This window comes from Zingiber officinale, chromosome 6B, assembly GCF_018446385.1.
Source record: "Zingiber officinale cultivar Zhangliang chromosome 6B, Zo_v1.1, whole genome shotgun sequence".
NCBI lineage: Eukaryota > Viridiplantae > Streptophyta > Magnoliopsida > Zingiberales > Zingiberaceae > Zingiber > Zingiber officinale.
This window is the reverse complement of record NC_055996.1, coordinates 87,610,350-87,629,174: the sequence shown is the minus strand read 5'-3', so window position 1 is coordinate 87,629,174 and position 18,825 is coordinate 87,610,350. Positions and strand designations below refer to the sequence as shown.

Genomic DNA, 18,825 nt, shown 5'->3' with positions numbered 1-18,825 from the left:
CCGAGCCGACGGGCCGGAGGTTTATATCCAGCCAAGGGCTCGGGCCCCGTCGATCGGCCGGAGGTTTATATCCGAGCCAGGGCTCAAAGCCGAAGGCCCCGAGCCGATCGGCCGTGAGGTTTATATCCGAGCCAAGGGCTCGGTCGAAGGCCCCGAGCCGATCGGCCGGGAGGTTTATATCCGAGCCAGGGCTCGAAGCCGAAGGCCCTTGAGCCGATCGGCCGTGAGGTTTATATCCGAGCCAAGGGCTCGAAGCTGAAGGCCCCCGAGCCGATCGGCCGGGAGGTTTATATCCGAGCCAGGGGCTCGAAGCCGAAGGCCCCCGAGCCGATCGGCCGGGAGGTTTATATCCGAGCCCATGGCTGCCACGGGCTCGATGGCGAAGACCCCGAGCTGATCGGCCGGGTTTGAATTAGCCCTCAGGGCCGTCTAGCCTAGACGTTAAACCGTAGAGTCGAACCGACGACTATAAAAACCCCGGCTTGAAGACCGTCTAGCCCAGACGTTAAACCGTAGAGTCGAACCGGCGACTATAAAAACCCCTGCTTGAAGACCGTCTAGACCAGACGTTAAACCGTAGAGTCGAACCGGCGACTATAAAAACCCTGGCTTGAAGACCGTCTAGCCCAGACGTTAAACCGTAGAGTCGAACCGGCGACTATAAAAACCCCGGCTTGAAGATCGTCTAGCCCAGACGTTAAACCGTAGAGTCGAACCGGCGACCATAAAAACCCCGGCTTGAAGACCGTCGAGCTCCGACGTTAAATATCGAGAGTCGAACCGGCGACTATAAAACCCCGGCTTGAAGACCGCTACATGGACGAGTTTATCAGATATTCTATCTCCCCCGTTCGGGGTTGAGCGCATCAGTTATTTCATCTCCCCCGTTCGGGGTCGAGGATCAGCTTCAGATATTCTATCTCCCCCGTTCGGGGTCGAGCTGTCGGCACTGGTCGAGGACCAGCTTCAGATATTCTATCCACTCGGTATCGTCCTATTCAGTACCACGCGATTGCCAGGTCGACATTTCACGATCGTTCGTTCGATATCCTATGGGCTGCGCAGTCAACACTTTCATAGCCGTCCGACCGGTATCACGCGGCATCGTCCGCCCGGCATTTATTCGATCGATCGCCATCGTTCCGGTCACACGCTCGGCAGCGTTCGTCTAGCATCTATCCATCCTATCGGCATCATTTCAATCGCTCGCACGACAGCGTTCGTCTAGCATCTATCCATCCGATCGATAGCACTTCGATCGTCCGGTCGGTATCTTCGCGGATGCGCACTTGGCATTGGTTCAATTACAGACTTGGTCCGCTCGGTATCGTTACCATCTCCTACGACCCCACTATTATAGCGACCGCTCGCGCGATATTATATTATTGGTTCAGCGATTTGGCTTTGACATCGAGAGCGGTTCAGCTCTTTGCGATTGACTGTCCAGTCAGTCGGACTAACGCCTCCTTCGACTAGACTTGAAGGGGAGGCTTGTGATGCGGATATTGTTGGGGGCAGAGAGGGAATAAGGAGGAAAAGAAAGGGCAATTTGGTCTTTTGGGATGTTAAGGGTTTGTATTGAAAAGGCAAGAACTGTTCAACAGGGAAGGGAAGGTTTTTTTCGGGCGCTGGTTTTTCCGCCGCCAGCTTCCTCACGCGGGTTTCCTCGCCAGCGCCAACGGCGGTTCGGGTTATGGTTTTTCCCGTCGTCGACACCAAGGTGTCATAGGTCTCCGCCGCCGCCTCTCCTCTCCTCTTCCTCGCGTCACCGACGGCTCCGGCCCCTCTAGCCATCCCACTTCTTCCTTCCTCTTCGGACACACGACAGCGACAACGAGCAAAGGAGCATGTCCAGTAGAGGAAGAAGATACTTGTGCCGCCTTCGTCGCCGGCCATGCTAGCCCCACGCCGACGCTGATGCCACAGAGAAGCCGCCGTCTCCAGCGAGTGCAAGCCGCTGTCACTGCCTCCGGTGACCATTGCCGCCGCCCCAGGCCGCCTCCAGTGGCTGCGGATGCCACCGACGCCGCCCCCAGCGGGTATCGACACCTCTCTCACACTGCCGGCAGCGAGTGCCTCCACCGGTCGTGGCTTTCAACGGCCGCCAGCGCCTCTCACCGGCCACGTGCCTCCTCTAGTGGCTGCCGCCACCGGCATCGCCTGCTGCAGCCACTGCCGCAGCCGTCTCCGGCCACCAGCGCTGTCGTCTCGGGCGACCACTGCCGCAGACATCTCCGGGTAGCATCGTCACCCACGGGACAACCGTCATTCGGCGGACTCAGCCTACATGCCGCATTTCGGATCCAGGCTGCATCGGATTTCGTGCCGCCACCATTAGATTTGACTTCTCAGCGGGTTCACACCCATCTACTTGTCACGACTGCGATGACTTGATCAGCACCACGACCAGCTCACTCATCCATCCGAGGGCGCCCCCCTGGGCCAGGGTACGTTCTCGTACCTTTTCTGCATTTCGTTAACTATTCTGTCATTAGTATTCGATTGCTCATATATCTGTGGGATTCGCCTCGAGCACCGAGGTACCAGAGGCCGGGGTGACCCGGTCGCTGGATGCAGGTACAGTTGACCGGATGAGAACTTCTGACGATCTGGTCAACGTAGAGGACAACTCATCGACCGGGTCATGGGGATGCGGTCAACCTTCCAGACACGTCATACCGGCAGGTTCATTTTCTCAGCTTCCAGACAGGATCAAAAGGCATTTGGTTTTTGGTTATTATACTTACTTGTATTGGTGCCAAATAAACTAAGTATAATAACGTCCTTGAGTAGAAGGTTCTTACCTATATCAATCGATTGGTTGAATCGATAGTGAGATGATATAGAGAACACTACTCTTAATCATTCCTAGTCGAGTATTAACATTCAGGGACAATGTTAATGCAATAAGACTAGCATGTAGGTCAACTCGATGACTTGATCTCATAAGTCATGGATATAGAGATATCAAGTTGACACATGAGTATGCATTAGAGAATGTATACTGAATGATCCGCCATGAGAAAGTATCATGAATCGTTATATGGGTGTCATATACTTTCTCATGTGGCTATTAGTATGACTACTAGTCCTTAGACCTGAAGTCACCATGATTCCCTACATAAGGAGTTATGTACTTTGGTTTCGTCAAACGTCACCCGTAACTGTGTGGACTATAAAGGTGATTACTGGGTATGTAACAAATTATGCGGAGGGATGTGATTGATGTAGATGAGATCTATCCCTCCTATATGACGGGAGAGACATCGGTATTCTTGATAGAGTGAGACCACGAAGTGCATGACCATGCCCAAATGAGTCAATATGAGATATTGAGCTCATTTGATTTAGTGAGTCTACTTGGAGTTCAGGATTTAGATTGGTCAGAGGATGACACGGTCTATGCATCACATTGATCAATCTAGATGTCTAGGATAGAAGGACACTTGTCATATATTGTGAGGAGTCACAATTAGTAGTCATAAGGTGATGTTGGATCTCAACATTCTTGTAACTTGGATAGTAATGATGTATTGCTAGATACCGCTCATTACTTATACTTCTAAATGAGTTTAGGGGCATTGCCAACGTTACAAGAACCTATTGGGTCACACACAAAGAACAAGTGGATGGAGATTAGGTTCATATGATGAACCAAGAGGATTAGATTCATGTGATGAATCAAATTGGATTAAGAGTAATCCTAATTGGGCTAATTGAGTTGGACTCAAATTGATTTATGTGTTCAATGAGTCTAATTTAGATTATGACTCATTGAATCAATTTAATTAAATGAATTAGATTCATTATATTAAATGAGCTTGTATTAAATGGTTGGATTAGATCAACCATGAAAGAGATTAAGTCAAGTTTGACTTGACTTGAGAGGAAGAGGAAGAGTCAAGTTTGACTTGACTTTATGCCACATCATTTGTGACTTGGCATTAGGAGAACTAATGATGATGTGCCACATCATCACATGTGCCACCTCATGGAGGTTACAACTATTCTCTTTAATGGCCTCCACATTATTTGTGATTAATGTGAAGGGGGTTACACCACTTGATGAAAAAAAAAGAGAAGTTTTCTTTTGGTGAGTAACTCTCATTCAAGTGATCTTCCTCCTCCTAAGCTCTCTTCCTGCTCCTTCTCTTCTCTTGGTCGTGGGTTTCAAGCAAGGGAGAAGAAAAGAGAGTGAATCTAATCCAAGAAGAAAGGTTAGTGAAAGTCACATAGAGATTTTAGAGGAGTGTGTTATCTTCTTTTCTTTTCTTCTTCTTTAAATCCTACCCGAGAGCCCTAGAAAGTGCTAGCACACTTGTGGTGCTCTCTTCTCCATCCTTGTGTGTTAGAGAACACATCTTGTTCGTGTGGATAGTTCTAGAGAGTTGTCTACGTTGACAACTTCGAGATCCGGCAAGCCGTTGGACGAGCGGGAACGCGAAGGGCTTCGCTTCAAAGGTATAACCTTTTCCCTTGTAGATCTAAGTGTAGATCTAGGTAAACTCGTACTCGTAGTTTTTTGAAAAATTTTATTTGCACGGATCCGTTGGCTAGGGAGTTTCGGGGTTTCCGCGACGCGAAAAAGCGATTTTCGCGGCCCGAAAAACCCAACACACATTACAAACCAGCACAACGTTGTAGCTGGTATTGAAAAAATAACACCACGTTGTAGTTGGTTTGCAAAAACTAGCTCCAAGGTTGGTGATGGTTTGCAAAAACCAGCTATAATGTGACCATTTGAATAAACAGCATATACGAATTCAATTTTTTATAAAATAATAGTACGTTGATACTGGTTTTTAAAAAATACCACCTATGTGACTATTTTTAAAAACTAGCACCATCATGTTCCTTTGAAATCAACTACTAAACTATATCTCATGGTGATTTTTAAACAACTAGTTTTTAGAAACAAAGATGGGTAAAAGAAAAATAATCAACATACCTTTGCAACACTCGTGGAATGTGCCATTAAGAAATATGAATAGAAAAAGGAGAGGAGGGAGATGAGCAGTACAAGTTGGACGAAAACCCTAACGCACTCTAAGCTAGCTGATCGCAGAAGAAGATGACCTAGATCTAAGGTCTGACGTGGGGGGAAGAGAGGAGCGAGATGAGAGGGGAAGAGGATTTAGGGCTTTGATTTTGAAAACTAGTGACATGGACAAAGGGATGGGAAGAGAGAGAGAGAGAGAGCCAAAATATGCTCGCGCATTTTGAAAAGATGGAGAAAATGCTAGATTTTGTTTGCGTCAGCTCGCCATGTCTGCTATCACCCACAATCAGCCATATAAAAGTGTGCAAGGTAACATTTATGTGTGTGTGTATATATATATATATATATATATATATATATATATATATATATATATATATATGTTACGTGTGTGTGTGTATATATATATATATATATATATATATATATATATTTGTGTGTGCGCGCACGCGCGCGTGTTTGATTTTGAAAACTAGCGACATGGACAAAGGGAAGGGAAGAGAGAGAGAGAGAGAGAGACAAAATATGCCCGCACATTTTGAAAAGAAGGAGAAAATGTTAGATTTTGTTTGTGTTAGCTCGCTATGTCTGTTGTCGCCCATATAAGGGTATATATATATATTTTTTAAAAATATAATTAATCATTAATCTATAGAGAGATAATTTTTAAAAATTAAATATAAAAATAGATGAGAAATGATATAATTGACTTATAAAATATAATATTACTTGGACAAAATTGTTGGTTAGGGGTTATCTTTGATAATGTTGGTTATCCATCAATGTTATTAATGAAAATCCTATTTGGTTTAAGTAATTGATGATTCCAGAGTAATGTTTCATATGTGATACGTTAGCAAATGTGTATGCACAGTGACGGATCTAGCAATTCAATCATGGAGGGGCGGCCGCGATTTGAGAACGGCGAATTTTTTTTGAACAGTTAATAATTTCTATGTAATTAAAAAATATTTTTTAAATAACTTGCATATAAGATAAAAAGGTACAATATTATGAAAAGAAACTCGTATAATAATATTAAAATATTAAAGCAGTCTACTAACGAATACGTGACAATTGCATTCTTCGAGACTCCATGTTCTGAAAACGTTGTAAAATTGGCTCATTGTCGACAGTATTAAAAACATCTTTCTCCATATAGACTACCAAACTATCATTTATCCATTCATCTCCAATCCTGTTTCGCAAATCTGTTTTGACAATATTCATTGTCGAAAATACTCTTTCAACGGTTGCAGTAGCAACTGGAAGAAGGAAGGCTAGCTCAATCATCCAATAAACCAAAGGAAATACACGATTCTTCATTGTTTCAATCATTTTCTTTGCAAGAGCTCCCAAATCTGAAATGCCTTCAAATCGTTCATCTGATCTGACGTCATCAATATATATTTCAAGCTCTTGTTCAACCAACATACGCTCATTCCAAGAAAAATCATCCTCATAAAAATGAACTAAACGCACTAACTTCTGTACATCAAATCTAGAGAACGAGTTCCTAGGATCAAAGCATGATATATAAATCAACAAATCTGTAGTTGTTTCAGAGAAACGACTATCCATCTCCTGTAGAATAATATTAAAATTTTAAATTATTACTTGTATCATACATTGTAATCAAGAAATAATCAAACAATTATTAAAGAAATAAAATAAAATAAAATCTACTTACTTGAAGGCCGACGGCTGAAGGCTAAACCTTTGCCGCTTTGATCGGCACTCGGAAGAGAGGAAAAAAAAGCCTTTGGGCGTAGGATTTTACGGCTTTGTCGTTTTGGTCGGCGCTCGGGAGAGAGAAGAAACAAAGGATAAGATGGCAAGATGTAAAGCCGTAAAGGTTTTATGAGCGGCGCAGCGGCGGAAACAAAAAAATCAAGCGGAAACAAAAAAAAAAAAAAAAAAAAAATCGTGTAGAGCTAAATAAAAATATAAAAAATAAAGCTTTATATAATTATATATAGAATGAAAACGTGCAAACAAAAAAAATCGAGAGATAAATAAAAATATAAAAAACTAAACATTATATAATTATATATGTAATGAAAATACAATGTGAACACACGGCTCGGCGGCGGCTGTATCAAAGAGACACGTGGTTCACAATTAACAAAATGCACTATTTCTTCGTCTCTTCGTTTTCTCCGACGCCGTCCTATTTTTTTCTCCTATTGCGAGCCTCGACTAGGATTTTTTCTTCATCACTGTGAAGAGTTTTTTACCACCGCGTCCCGATTTTTTTTTTGTCCCGTCGGCAAGGGGGGGGGGGCGACCATCGACGCCGCCCCCAGGTATGCAACATAGAATAAGAAAATTTTGAAAATCTGAAGTTTTTCTTGATTCAGAGTTGACAAATTTTTTTACTAAAAATATCCTCTCGATAAGAAAAAAAAAATGTGAAAAAAGCATATAAAAAAGAAAAAAACTTTAAAAGGAAAAAAACACATAAAAACATTAAAAATATATAAAAAAGGAAAAAAAAACGTAAAAAACAGAAAAAAAATGAAAACCATAAAAATAAATGTAGAAAAAGAAAATCATGAAAAAAAAAGAAAAAGTATATATAAAAAAATATTAAAAAAACATAAATTTTTATAATAATAATATTATGTATAGTTGATTTTGTAACTAAGAGTAATATAGTAAAATATTAAATTAGGTTATTCATTAAAAATTTTAAATAAATAAATTTTTATTATATTATTTAGGTTGAATTAAATAATATTTAATTATATTTTATCTGGTAATCATATAATCAAAATTATATATGATAACTTAAAACAAAACCCCCTAAAAATTAAGGAAGAATTCATTCTAACGGATTAGATTCGGACCATTTAGGCTGCGTTTGGTAAGGGGTAATCTACCTTGTAATGTAATCCAGATTACATTACAAGGCTGATTAATTTGTTTGGTTTTATTTTTAACTTGTAATGTAATGTAATCTGGATTACAAAATGTAATGAAATTTTGTAATCTGGATTACAAAACAAACACATTGTAATCCGATTACATTACAAGGTCATCGTTTAACAAAAATTTAAATGTCAAATATACCCCTAATCTGTCGTCGGCGCCGGCCGGCGGCCGTCGGCGCCGGCCGGCGGCCGGCAGCGCCGGTTGTTGGCCGGTGGTGGCCGGCGACCGCAAACTCCGACAGAGATGTAGCGCCCACCGGTAAAGGTCGTAGGATATTTTTGTCATTTTATAATAATACGAATTACATTTCTTATAAAAAATAATGGACACCAAACAAAAAAAATGTAATCACCCTTGTAATCAAAGATTACATACATTATATTACCAAACGTAGTAATGTAATCAGGATTACATTACATTACATTACAAATTTGATTACATTACAATCAAGATTACATTACACCAAATCAAACGTAGCCTTAATAGTTAATCCAAATGTTCAAGTTTCATTCAAATAAAAAATAATTTTCAAAATATTCATTTCATTTAAATTTTAAACTAAGATTTCCTCACTATTTTTTTAGAGAAAAAACGTAAATCAGATGAAAGGAGCCGACCAAAAACAGAAGTGAAATACGTGCACATTCAGTCAAGAATAACACGATATTTTATTTATTTTCTATTGCTTATTCATTGCACTGTTCAAATCTAAGCAACTCTGGAGCCTCACCGCGGCGAATTCTTAAAAAGAGTAATATCCCAGAAAATTTTGTTCGTCAATAAGATGAGGGGACGATTGCTGGTTTTTATGATCTTAAGAATCTTATTCATAGCTGACGGGACAATTGCTATGTATCAATTCCTATCGCTGAGACAAGCAAGAATGAATTTCTCAAGATAAAATAAAAGTTGAACTCGACCTAAAGCAAGAATCTACCTAGGTGTCGTCAGCCCCTCCTCCATCCCTGATCGAACATAAGTCAGTTCATTTATAATCTTCAACTACCAAACTATCTGGCAGTTTACTTCTGAAATACAAATGGGCTGGGTCACTTCTTCTTCTTTCTTATTTCAGATTCTGAGTTCAACGCGAGATCTTCCAATCCCAAACCTTTTTCCCACCAAATACATGCATGAGGGCAGCTCTGATTGCTGCTGCTTCTCGAAGCAGACATTCACTAGAATTTTTTCTGCGATATCACATGCCTCATTAATTCCCTTCATTTGGAATTTGATCAATTCTGTTGGAGTTAGTCAAACTCGTGTTATTTAATGATCAAACAACTCATCTGGACCCTCGTTATTTAATCACTCACTTTGAAACGCCTTCTCAAAGACGCCGTCTCCTCTGCTCTGCTCTGCTCTGCTCTCTCTCTCTCTCTCTTCCTCATTCCGCTTGCCTGCCAAGCGACGATCGCAGATGATCAAATCTCACCGTTTCTGACATCGATCGCAAACAAGACCCATCCAAATGCGTAATCATCGACAGTCGTGGACTCCCTATCTTGTCATCTTCCTCTGTTCCGTTCTTCTGACCTTCTCGCCTTCTCTCTCCGATGACGGCGAGCTGTTCCGGAGCTGCGGGAAACGGCCGTTCACCTGCGGCGAACGCACCGTGCAAGTCGCCTACCCATTCAACACCGCCGACAGACCCAATTCTTGCGGCCACCCGAGCTTTGAGCTCAACTGCAACACTTCCGGTAGCTCTGCCATAACCATTAACGTGGGCCGTAAGACGTACGTAGTGACGGACGACATCGATTACTCCGATCACCTGATCACGCTCCTCGACCAGAGTTTCTTCGACAGGCCTTGTCCACTGCCGTCGGAGAACACTGATATCAACACGACTCTGTTCTCCTACACCGATCGCGATGTCGAAGTCACCTTCTTTTTCTATTGCCCCTCCTCTATCGTTGCGCAACTTCTCCACATCGAGTGTTCTTCCACTCTGCCCTTGTACTTTTGGCCGAACTCTAGCTGGCCCCAGTGGGCACTTCCTTGTAGCAGCTTCCGCGTTCGGATGGATAGCACGGCGGTGGATAGGATGATGTCCAATAACATAAGCTACGCCCAGGCACTTCAGGAGGGATTCACAGTCACATGGAATGAGAGTGTACAGGGAAACTGCGGCCAGTGCATCAACTCCGGCGGGGTTTGTGGGTACAACAACTCTAGGCAAGTCTGTTTCTGCTCAAACAATGGCTCGGCCACAGAAAGCTTTTGCAATCCTCAAGGAAGTAAGTTTCTTGATCTATTTCATAGTTTATTTTTTCTTTGCTTAATTTTTTGCTCATAGTTAAAGTACTTCGATCTTTCCCCGTGTTTGTCCTTGATCTCTTTTCCAGTGATTGTTTTTTTTTCATTGCTTTTTGTTTGGTAGTCAATCTTATCCCAGATTGTTCAAAGGCAACAAATGGGTTTCCACAAGTAGATTTAGAATCTTATTTTTCTAAAGTCAAGAGGTAGATTGGTCATCATTTTGAACGGGTCATATAATAGTTTTTCCTGTGTTCTTCTAGTTCACGTACGTAATCGAAGATAAATCGCAGTGAGGGTGGCCCGCCAACCGTTAACATCCACCATAAGAAAACAAATATCTAAATGAAAATTTACAAAATTATTTCAATCTCTTCTTTCTCCATCATTGTTTTGTTTTGATGGTAAGAGAGCCTTGTGTCAAACTCCTCGCATTGTTGTCTACTATTTATTCACGAATTAATAAGATTTATCGCAGTTATATCTTGTGCTAAAAGCAGACCAGATTAACATTTGTTTTTCCCCCTGTTTTCAGCCACTTCGATTTGATTGCGATTTTTTTTTTCTTGCAGATTCTAGCGGGAAAACTGGAGTCATAATTGGTAAAAGACTCGATCTTCTGAGTTTACTTCTAATTCTCAAAACAACGAAATTTAATCCATATTTACAGAACGAATAAGAGAATTCCTTATTTTTAGCAAAGAAGGAATGTGAATTTGATTTCTGAATTATTTCGATAAGCAGGAGCCGCCGCCGGCGTAGGAGGTTTGGCCGCCGTAATCTTCGTCGGCGTTTGCTGCTACTGCCGTCGGAGGAACAGAGTTCCAGAGGAAACACAACAGCAGCAGAATGCAATTCTGCTGGCTCAAACCACCTTTAGCATCGAAGCGAGTCCCCAAATTATAGAGGCGAGTCCCAAAAAAGCTCCTGAAATTTTCCGTCGTGTCGAAGAACCGCTTAAAATCGATAGTAGTAAAAACAAGATTTTTGAGTACAAGGAGCTCCACGAGGCCACCAATGGTTTCGTCAGCTCCAACGAACTCGGCAATGGCGGCTTCGGCATTGTTTACAAAGGTAGTCGTGCTTCACTTTGCCATGGGGCTTCCTTGTTTTTCTTTTGTCCCTTTCTCATTCATGTCGATCGCAGGGCACCTTCGCGACGGCCGCACGGTGGCCATCAAGCGTCTCTACGAGAACAGCCACCGCCGGATGCAGCAATTCCGAACCGAAGTTGCCATCCTCTCCTCCCTCCGCCACCCCAACCTCGTTAGCCTCTACGGCTCCACCGCCCGCGACAGTCGCGAGCTCCTCCTCGTCTACGAGTACGTCCCCAACGGCACGATCGCCGACCACCTCCACGGCGCCCGCGCCACCGACCGCGGCCTCCCCTGGAGCACCCGGATGAGCATCGCCATCGAGACTGCAGACGCGCTCAGCTTCCTCCACACCTTCAATATCGTCCACCGCGACGTGAAGACCGACAACATCCTTCTTGACGGCGACTTCCGGGTCAAGGTCGCCGACTTCGGCCTGTCCCGTCTGTTCCCACCCGACGCTACGCATGTCTCGACGGCGCCGCAGGGCACGCCGGGGTACGTTGACCCGGAGTACCACCAGTGCTACCGGCTCACCGATAAAAGCGACGTGTACAGCTTCGGGGTGGTGCTGGCGGAGCTGATATCGTCGAAGCCTGCCGTGGACGTCCAACGGCCGCGGAACGACATCAATCTCTTCAACCTGGCAATGAGCCGGATCCAGAAAAACGAATTGGAGGAGCTGGTGGATCCGCGGCTGTGGCGGCAGTCGAACGGGGAGGTGATTTGGATGATCAGGCAGGTGGCGGAGGTGGCGTTCAGGTGCTTGCAGGAGGAGAGGGAGATGCGTCCGACGATGAGCGAGGTTCTCGATGCGCTAAGGGGGATCGACGACGTGAGCCGCAACGGAGCGAAGTGGAGTGCTGCGAAGCTCGACGAGATCAGACCGCCGGGATCGCCGGACAATGTAATCGCAGCGTGGGAAAGCAAGAAAACGACGCCTAACGCCAGCGCTTAGTTAATTCCCGAAAAGGTCATTGACTTTTGCGTCGGCTAAGCTCGCTCTTGCTATTGGCCCGCTTAGTCATAATTAATTTGTTTTTTTTTTTTGATAATTAGTTCATTGTTTAGAGACATTTAATTAGGTTTTACTATGATATTTTTCATGTATATCGGATAATTAATAAATAAAATATGATATCCGCATAGATGTATTAACGTGTGTTATAATAGATGTTATAATTATAAAAAAATTCAAAAATAAAAAAATAAATTTTACATATAAAAATAAAGATGGATAAATGTATCCATAAATAATTAATATTAAAATAAATATAAATAGGTTAATAAAAAAGAAAATATCAATATAATATAAAATGAACGCATCTTCGGATCTTCCAGAGCCAACTGTTGGTTATTCCTTACGTTAACGCAAACGCGTCCGAATTTGTTGTTCGATTCTTTTTTTTTTAATTAAAAAAAATCCTTAAAGAGACAACTCAACTCTGAATTTATTCCACGCGCTGTCTTTGATTTCTATTTAATTGTCCATCTTTACACGAGAAATCGGAGGAAGAGGATAAGCCATGGCGGCGGACGCCCAGCGCTCGCTGCGCTCCTCCCCCTCGTTCGGCCTCCACCGCATGGACGAGATCGAGAAGGTGTTCGCTCGCTACGACGCCAACGGCGACGGTCGGATCTCCGCCTCCGAGCTCGACGACGTCTTCCGCGCCCTCGGCTCCACCGCCTCCCCCGCGGAGATACGCGACATGATCGCCGAGATGGACACCGACGGAGACGGCTTCGTCGACCTCCAGGAGTTCGCTGATTTCCACCGCCGCGGCGTCGGAGGCGCAGACGTCGACAAGGAGCTGAGGGAGGCGTTCGACGTGTACGACCTAGACGGCAACGGGCTGATCTCCGCGGAGGAACTCCATCGGGTGCTGAAGCAGCTCGGGGAAAAGTGCTCCGTCAAGGATTGCACGCGGATGATCCGATCCGTCGACGTGGATGGCGATGGGAACGTCAACTTTGAGGAGTTCAAGAGGATGATGGCCAACGGCGGCGTCGGACGGAGATGAAGTCCTCTGCTTCCGTCGGCGGCCGAGGGACCCCTGTTTGATTGGAGAAATAGGGCGACTGGGACTAACGATCTGACGTCATAGGTTAGCATTTAGAATTGTATCTAAAGAACTAATTTGGCGTTGGTTTGTGTATTACTTAGTCTTGGATCTGGTAAACCTTTATTGCTTCGATCAGATCGCGCATGTTCCGATTGCTGTTTATAATTTAAAGGCATATTTTAGAGTCCTTAAGTGTTATTGGATTTTTAAACAATTGTTGTAAAGTGCTCTAACACTATTTGTAAGAATGGACTCGGTTCATTTGTTTTACTAAAACGAAAAAAGGAAAACAGACAAAGAATTCAAACCCACTACTGTATTTAATATATGTAAAGAAGACCACCAAACTCCTATATGATTTTCTAGTTGCAACTTGCAAACAAATATTAGGAATTGCTAACAGAAATGAAAAGGGTGAAGCAAACTATTCCCCAAGCACAGTTACATGTCGGAGCCCATAATCAAAATGCAAGGCATGTGGACATAACGGAACAGGAAAAACATTGAGCCAGCGAATACATGAATATAGTTGGGCAAACGCAGGCTGACAGTGCGTCGTCTCTATGAAGAGTACACAGCAATCTAAACAATCTTTATGCAAATAAAACCAAATTGTTCTATGAAATTTCAGGTCGGGTAACCCACCATACAGAATACCAAAGCAACTTGAAGATGAATTTCACCTTAAATTGAAATCAAGATGCAAGGTATCAAAAACATTTGGTAGCCAGAGCACAAAAGCAAACAATCATTCTGGTTGCATCACTTTGCCTTAATGAATTCCTCCTCAGGATCTCGAAGGGTTCCAAACATCCAATCCATCCATATTGTGTAGTGGCCGTAGTTGTGACGGTATGTGGTATGGTGGATTGTATGGTAACCTGCGCCCATGATTGGCCAAACCTTGCCATGGATGCAATCATGGATATTGGCAGTCCATACAGCCTCGCAAAAGAGTAGAGCCATGTGAGTCAAGAAGTGGGTTGGGACAAGGAAGAGAGCAATCACATGTGGCACAGCCTGCAGTATCCCATCCAACGGATGAAATGCCAATCCTGTAAAGAGAAAGGGTATTTAATATTTATTTGGATGAATGGTAAACTAAAGAGCAGAGCATTGAAGTGTGCATGAAAAAAGGATACAAGAACATGAATGAGGATAAGCAAACGAGAGAAATTCCAAGATTCACTAAAGACTTTAATCCAAAAGGATCTATATAATCAAACTGAGTTAATTTTGTAGCATGTGCATATGATGGTGCTAGGAATTTTCCAAACCTAGCAAATTAACAAAAAATGAAGAGAGTGAAGAGCATACCTGCAAAAGGGGAGAGTGTGTTTTGCTTGTTGTAAATGTGGTGTACTGTATGAAACCACTTGTATAATGGCTTTATGTCATGCAACTCTCTATGCATCCAGTATATTCCAAATTCAACAAGGGCCAAGTATATCATAAGGTAAACAGCATGTGCAAGCCAGCCAACTTCTCCAATGCTAGAATAACATCTTGTCCATCCACTTTCAACCATGTATTCCGAAATTGTTGGAAGGCCGCAGTATAAGGGCATAGCCTTCATTGTAACAATTATTTGTAGAAACATGGCTTTGTTCGAAGGTATAGCATCTGCAACATAAAAGAGAATGCAAGGCTTTGAAAACAGTGACTCTTTGTATAGCAAAGGTACTCCATGTTTACAAAACAAGTATACATATCAACTTTTTACTATACTATTAAGATAAAATGCACTATCAGCAATATAATATGGCGTATACATCAATAATGGACTGAAGGGGATATTGACAGACCAAAAAGATAAATTCAAAGATTTGAAAACACAAGAAAATCTGATCCAAAAGGTTAGATATAAGAGAAGCGAATTGCTATTGAGAATTTTAGTAAGGTCAGTTTGAGGGTTCTAATGTAACAGAGAAAAGGAGAAAGGATCCATGTTATTTATCTTATTTAGCAAACCCTACAAAAATGTTATGTAAAATTTCAAAGAAAGGAAGCATAAACGTTTGTGCCAAAATTAGGTATAATCACCTTAAAAAGATGAATTTACAACCACCTAAAAACATTTCATTGTTGTATGCCACACTCTAACAGTAGCAACCTTCTAAATTAATTAGGTATAACAAATTTTATTTTAGATAAAGAAAATCTGATGTATAACCACCTAAACAATTTTATCTTTATACATCAACAAATAGCACATGCTAGAAGTTTCAAAATAAAAATTTCTAGATTGCAATCTAAGAAGATCAATAGAAAACACACAAGGAAACATATCAAATTTGTCTAGAGACACTTCAACCATACACACACATCCAATTGGTCTATATACAATTAACACACATGCAAACAAAATCACATTTGCCAGAAGTGCTTCAACCCCACATACACACCTAAATTGTATCATTTCACCAAATATCTAAGAGAACACAGACGTGTACACACATGTGTACACACAAAAAATATCAAGTTAGTCTAGAACATGTCTTTTGGCTAAAGTCTAATGTGCACGCGCACACACGCACACACACATCAAATTTGTCTAGAACATGCCATTTGGCTAATTCTGATGCAGTATCATGAAGATAAATAGTAGTAATCCACACTAAATCACTATATCATGGGAAAAATTTTAAAATACAATCCCAAGCTAAATGAGGATCTGAAAAGAGATCTTCAATGCAAGAAAATGCGGTCTACAGTCAAAGAGGGAAAAGGAAAAAAAACAGAGTCCTAGCAAAAGCAAAACATTGAAACAAGACAGACTCAGTTTAAGGCTAGTAAAGTAGTATGTAACTCGCTTAAAGCTCTTAACCCATGACATAAAAGTGTTAACTTCCCACCATTAGTAGTTTAGTGCTTTAACTCTTAACCCGTTATCCACCTATCCCCGCTCTCACTGACTTCCTTGGCGATCTATTGCGAGACAGATATTAGATTGACCTTGACTTGGGTGAATGCAAGCATTTTCGAATTTGGTTTTAGGAACACTTTTTTTTTTCAGTAATCATTCTTTCTAGCTAGATCAAGTCTTTTCCTCAAAAGAAAAGCAAAGCTCTTCATGATTACACTAAGCAGAATTCTAAAGAGAGCACAACCAAAGCTGGGCTTTTTATTAAAAAAAGGTGATAGCCTGAAAGCAGGCAAAGCAATATGGGGGGTTTTCTTCCTTTATAGATGGATAGATAGTAACTGACTGAATGACCAAGGCAATAAATAGACAGTGGGAGGCAGATAACGAACTGAAGACAGTGTTCCCAGTATGAGTAAGGAAAGACATTAATGGCAGTTTATAGTTTTCACTTTTCACCAATGTCCCAAATCTCATCAATTTTTTTTTTATATGACACTAAGGATTGTCAGGCTTAGTCTTCTTTCCAGCAACTACTGATTCAAGAAGATCAAATTTTATCTCAGTAAGGTTTGTTGCCTACTGTAACATTCAACAAATTTTTGAGACATTACTAGACCTAACAAAGGACAGTACAAAATCGTTTAAGGGGGAAAAATCTCTAGAATCACCAAACTTACTCTTCTTTCAAGCAACTTAGGTTTGAGAAGATCAAAATTTGTCTCAGAAGTTTTATTTGCCTGCTGTAACATTCAGTTTTTTGAGACATTACTAGACCAAGCAAAGGACATTATATCAATTTTTTAATTGAAAATAAAGAGCCGAAAACACTGTGCAAACGAGCCCCGAAGGAATCTAATGAACATTTCAACATTTCACCAAGACCTAAATACCACCCGTTCACCCATTTCAAGATGAGGACTATCTGCATCGGAAAGGGAAGGAAGCACATGGTGGGGATCAAATAAACATCATGTTTCCGGGAAGCCACCTAACGCCAATAAACAAACCTCTATCTACTAAATCAGGCATCAATGGGGGCAAAAACGGCCCCATAAAACAAAAGGGAGTCATAAAGTGAAGATACTAAACAAGAAATACTACGGACCATTCAATGCAAACCAATAAACAATCAAATTTTAATGAAAGAAAGAACATGATGCGACCTTTGGGGAGGTAAACATGGCGCTTCCAGTAGTAGATGTAGAAGCACCAGAGAAAACCGGAGATGAAATAGACGGCGGTTCCACCGATGTAGTTACGCAGCCAGGACTGGATCGGCCGGGGAAGGCGCTTCCAAGCGTCCCCGGGTATGATCAGGCCGAGCAAGATTTCGTTGTACCAATCGGTCTCCTCAACGAACTGTCTCAGGTACTCCGGCGAGCTCGCGTTCGTCATTCTTGACTCTCCTACCAGGATCACAATTAAACCTACAAGGACGGCGACCAAGATCGGCAAAACGATAAGAATACCGCAGCGGCAACCGCCTGCGATTGTCGAAACCACCACCACCGCTGGTTAGTCGTAATGACGAAATTTAAAGCGCCTCCAATTTTTTTCTTTTCGGATCCCCTGTCTCCCCTCGCTCGCTTCCCACATCTCACTACCGGTTGTTGAAAAATATCCGAACCCGCTCCATTTATTTATTCAGTACTCATTGTTCGTCCAAGAAAATGAACAATGGATCTTTTAGGTTACGGATCCAATCCGAATTCGTGTAGGGAAGTCTTTGGGAGCGGTGAGAGTATGCTTTTGCGTACCGTGGGTGAGGACACTGGCCTTCCCCTGGGTAGTATCAATTAGTACCTTCATAGCCAAAAAAAATCCTTTTTTTTTTTAATTTTAAAATAACACCTTAGTCTAGTTTTCATTATGAACGTATTTTTATTATAACTTAATATATTTTTTATTACTTTCTATTCGGTGTGGCTATAACTGTTATAATATTAACAAATATTTTTATTTAAATATTATATATGAAATAATATTAATATTTAAATTCTTTTATTAATTTATTTAAATTTGATTAAAATCACATTAAAACTAATACAAATAACTAATTTTAATTAAGTTGTTAATTCTTTTTAATATAATAATACCATTAATTTAATCAAATTAAATAAAAAAATATTAAATTTATTTTATTTTAATACATTATAGTTTAAATATGTTAGATAATAATTTGATATTAAAAGAAAAACCTCTCTTTTATGAAAATGATAATAAAAGTGTTTTTTTTTTTTTTTTACCCGAATAAAATATCCACAAGGATATTAATAAGACTAGAGATGCCAACTCACTCTGATTTGGCTTTTCTTCCTCCCTTTGGACTTTTGGTGAGTTGTAAGCAGCGAGAACGCACGAGCGACGGTTTCGCTCACTGGCGTTTGCTTCAACCATAACATTATTATTATTATTATTAGAAAAAAGGACAAATTTTTATGTTTGGACTCCTGCTTTTTTTAGTCACTTTCACACCGTAATTAATGGAGATATGATATATATATATATATATATATATATAATTTTAGTTAACTATGAAATATTTTATAATAATAATAATAATTACATAATATAATTTCCATCTTTGTACCAGTTATATTTTTAATTTGG

General features: G+C 41.4%; 4 protein-coding genes across 4 annotated transcripts; 2 read left to right on the top strand and 2 right to left on the bottom strand.

Moving 5' to 3' along the window:
- Positions 1 to 6,058: 6,058 nt before the first annotated feature.
- On the bottom strand, positions 6,059 to 6,580 carry LOC121991211. Its single transcript, XM_042545228.1, has one exon. The coding sequence runs from the start codon at positions 6,578 to 6,580 to the stop codon at positions 6,059 to 6,061; it is 522 nt and encodes a 173-aa protein (XP_042401162.1).
- A 2,688-nt stretch (positions 6,581 to 9,268) lies between these two features.
- LOC121992970 (LEAF RUST 10 DISEASE-RESISTANCE LOCUS RECEPTOR-LIKE PROTEIN KINASE-like 1.2) lies at positions 9,269 to 12,396 on the top strand. Its single transcript, XM_042547628.1, has 4 exons — positions 9,269 to 10,173; positions 10,765 to 10,794; positions 10,937 to 11,266; positions 11,340 to 12,396. The coding sequence occupies exons 1-4, from the start codon at positions 9,405 to 9,407 to the stop codon at positions 12,242 to 12,244; spliced, it is 2,034 nt and encodes a 677-aa protein (XP_042403562.1). The 5' UTR covers positions 9,269 to 9,404; the 3' UTR covers positions 12,245 to 12,396.
- A 364-nt stretch (positions 12,397 to 12,760) lies between these two features.
- Positions 12,761 to 13,536, top strand: LOC121992972 (probable calcium-binding protein CML18). Its single transcript, XM_042547630.1, has one exon. The coding sequence runs from the start codon at positions 12,813 to 12,815 to the stop codon at positions 13,305 to 13,307; it is 495 nt and encodes a 164-aa protein (XP_042403564.1). The 5' UTR covers positions 12,761 to 12,812; the 3' UTR covers positions 13,308 to 13,536.
- Positions 13,537 to 13,827: 291 nt separating this feature from the next.
- On the bottom strand, positions 13,828 to 17,752 carry LOC121992971 (delta(7)-sterol-C5(6)-desaturase-like). The gene is made up of 3 exons (XM_042547629.1): positions 17,379 to 17,752; positions 14,667 to 14,972; positions 13,828 to 14,404 (listed from the first exon to the last, which is right to left on the bottom strand). Exons 1-3 carry the CDS (start codon positions 17,608 to 17,610, stop codon positions 14,112 to 14,114), a joined length of 831 nt encoding a protein of 276 aa, XP_042403563.1. The 5' UTR covers positions 17,611 to 17,752; the 3' UTR covers positions 13,828 to 14,111.
- Between the last annotated feature and the right edge of the window lie 1,073 nt (positions 17,753 to 18,825).

Excerpts from the sequence above, each read along its gene's own strand:
- LOC121991211 (XM_042545228.1), bottom strand. The coding sequence starts at position 6,580 with ATGGATAGTCGTTTCTCTGAAACAACTACAGATTTGTTGATTTATATA.
- LOC121992970 (XM_042547628.1), top strand. The coding sequence starts at position 9,405 with ATGCGTAATCATCGACAGTCGTGGACTCCCTATCTTGTCATCTTCCTC. Across the intron at positions 10,174-10,764 it reads CTTTTGCAATCCTCAAGGAA|ATTCTAGCGGGAAAACTGGA; the intron begins GTAAGTTTCTTG and ends TTTTTCTTGCAG. Across the intron at positions 10,795-10,936 it reads GAAAACTGGAGTCATAATTG|GAGCCGCCGCCGGCGTAGGA; the intron begins GTAAAAGACTCG and ends TTCGATAAGCAG.
- LOC121992972 (XM_042547630.1), top strand. The coding sequence starts at position 12,813 with ATGGCGGCGGACGCCCAGCGCTCGCTGCGCTCCTCCCCCTCGTTCGGC.
- LOC121992971 (XM_042547629.1), bottom strand. The coding sequence starts at position 17,610 with ATGACGAACGCGAGCTCGCCGGAGTACCTGAGACAGTTCGTTGAGGAG. Across the intron at positions 14,973-17,378 it reads CCATGTTTACCTCCCCAAAG|ATGCTATACCTTCGAACAAA; the intron begins GTCGCATCATGT and ends TTTATGTTGCAG. Across the intron at positions 14,405-14,666 it reads CACACTCTCCCCTTTTGCAG|GATTGGCATTTCATCCGTTG; the intron begins GTATGCTCTTCA and ends TTCTCTTTACAG.